Below are 2,557 nucleotides of genomic sequence, written 5' to 3'. Positions count from 1 at the left end.
AGTGATTGGTAGGTTTTTCTTTTGCACTTTTCATTGAGATACACTGGAAATAAGTAGGTAGACACAGCGAGAGCCTGGAGGCTTGCAAGAAATTGGAAACGTGTGATATCAAGCCAATGACAAAGTTCTTTCTTTATCTTAGAACATTAATAGCTTTCATCCCTAAATTCATAGATATCTTAAAACTAATTGAGCAGTATGTCTTTTTAATTATTAGACAATCTCATGTCGTATATTAAAGTTTTTATTCCTTAGTAAGAATTTTAAAATCACAAAATAGTGTGGCAATATTTAGGTAATAGAATTTATGGAGTGCTGAAAATACTAGAATATAAAGATAATTTCTAGTTTATCTTCACATACTAAAACTTTCTAAACCAGCTGGTTTCTTGCAGACAGTATTTATTTTTTTTTTAATAATTTAAGACAGCATAAGCTTGTACCAAGCATAAGCATTGTAACAAAAGTGCAACTTTTCAGCAAATCCTCCCCAAAAGATATTTAACTCAAAATATCATTAGCACATAGTTTCTCCCTACAAAAATAGCATGTCAGACATCATTAATTGGATGTATTAACAACTATGTACATAAGAGCCACCTTGTAGGCTAAGAGTTTAACGTTGTTTAAACACAGCGTTTGAGGCAAACAGTAGCAACAGCAGCAGCAAATGCACCAAACTGACTAAAAGACCCAGATATTTTCTTCACTTATAGTCAGACTGTTGTGTCTCACCCCTTACATAACATTCAAGTGAGATTTCTCACAGTGCTACCTTGGCAACAAACTAAAAATATCTAGACAAGGTCTTGGTTTAAGCCTTATTAAAAAAAGCTTTTCTTTGTGATTATCTGGTATCTGGTTTGGTCTCCAGAAAATACATAGACTTGGAGATAGGAAGGCCACACAGGGCTTCATTCCACATCTTTACAGCATTTTCACTCAAAACTGACCAGTTTAATGCTTTTCTCCACTTTTGTTATTTAACAGAAAGAATATAGGATAAATCATCTTGGACTTGTTTTCTTTTTTGTTTTTAAGTTCAGTGCACATTCCTTTTTTTTTTTTACAGCAATATTATAAAAACTTAGGAACCTGATGGATTAAATAATGACAAGGTGGGAATAGATGCAATATATATATCTATATATATCTATATATATACACATATGTGTTTGTATATATCTATAGATAGATAGATACAGATGTATAGATATATATATCTATATATATATATCTATATATATATATATATATAGATATATAGATATATATATGAAATTAAGACAAGTCAACTGATTCACGGTCAATTTCTCAATAAAGTGCTAGTAAATGTACCAAGAATGATTCCGGCCTTCCTCATCCATCTCCTTCCCTGACTTAGTTCTGACAATGGCCCAACTCCGTGTCTCTTTAAACAAGAGCAAGTTACTAGGGGATACCATTCAAACCACTTCAGAATAGGTTGCAACGCAAGTGACTGCATCCTCACTTCTTCCTCTTTGAAAAATATATACCTTTTAAAAAGCTGAACATTATAAAATACTGAAGAGTAAATTCAGTTCTAAAAGGTCCTCACTGTTTGTGGAAAGCCTCCTGAAGCAGGCAGGACACAAATGAGGCAGGCAGATAACAACTGCCTACCTGCCTTTCAGGTCAACTCCTGGGCCACCTTGCTCCTCCCCTGGTTCAATTAGCTCACCCACACAGCAGACCCTTCTCACTTCCTCCAGAATTAGGTTCTGTATTTTTAAAAAACAATGGAACATGGCCTAAAGGAAGGCAAAACTTATTTGGGGGGAAATTCTTTAAAGAATAAAGTATCAATACCGCAGAGGATCTTTTAGAGCCGGTGGGGGAAGAAAAGGATGTTAGTGTGCGGAGGGTGGGGTGGTGAGGGATGAGCAAAACAGGAACTCCAAATGTACACAAAACACCTGTGTTGTTGTTGTTGTTTTAAAAGCCTGTCGTGCATCTATTACACTTCCTCCCTTAAAAACGTTAAGGGTGTTTTAACTTATTAATATTATTATTCCGCGTGAACCCTCGTCCTGCCTAAGAAAGAGGGCGAGGATTCAGGGGGTCTCCTTTCCTGGCTGCGAGGGATCTTCCTGAGCAGAGCTCTCCGGGTTCCCGGGCTCACGGGCGCCAGCGAAGGACAGGTGGGTGCGGCCGTGCGGGTGCGGGGGGTGCAGCGCCCCAGGGGGCGCCACCTCGTGCGGCAGGAGGGTCGCGGCGGCGGCGCCGGCCTTCTCGGGAGGGGGCGACAACACCGAGGACAGGCAGGGGAAGGCGGCGGCGGCGGCGGCTGCGGCGGCGGCGGCGGCGGCGGCTGCCGGCGCGGGGATGCCGGGGTACAGTAGTGGGAACGGGGCGGCGGCCGCCGCCGGATACAGGTACTTCTCCAGGCCGCTCTTGTCCAGGAAGGGCTGCACGTAGGCGGCGGCCGCCGAAGGCGAGAGGAAGTAGAAGGGCAGGCAGAAGGGGGCCGCGGCGGCCGCGGCGGCCGCGGGCTGCGCGAAGGGCGCGCCCCCGCCTCCGCCGAAAGCCACCAGCG

At 43.0% G+C, this 2,557-nt stretch overlaps 1 protein-coding gene across 1 annotated transcript in view; it reads right to left on the bottom strand.

Annotated features, from left to right (window-relative positions):
- Window positions 1-228: 228 nt before the first annotated feature.
- The window catches only part of BHLHE41 (basic helix-loop-helix family member e41), a 5,146-nt gene continuing 2,817 nt past the window's right edge, over window positions 229-2,557 (bottom strand). Inside the window, 1 exon segment of the mRNA XM_040487864.1 lies at window positions 229-2,557. Coding sequence (XP_040343798.1) covers window positions 2,076-2,557 — 482 coding nt within the window. The 3' untranslated portion in view covers window positions 229-2,075.

Source organism: Herpailurus yagouaroundi, unplaced genomic scaffold (assembly GCF_014898765.1).
Source record: "Herpailurus yagouaroundi ecotype Mexico unplaced genomic scaffold, PumYag 166, whole genome shotgun sequence".
Classification (NCBI taxonomy): Eukaryota; Metazoa; Chordata; class Mammalia; order Carnivora; family Felidae; genus Herpailurus; species Herpailurus yagouaroundi.
This window is presented reverse-complemented; position numbering and strand designations above follow the sequence as displayed.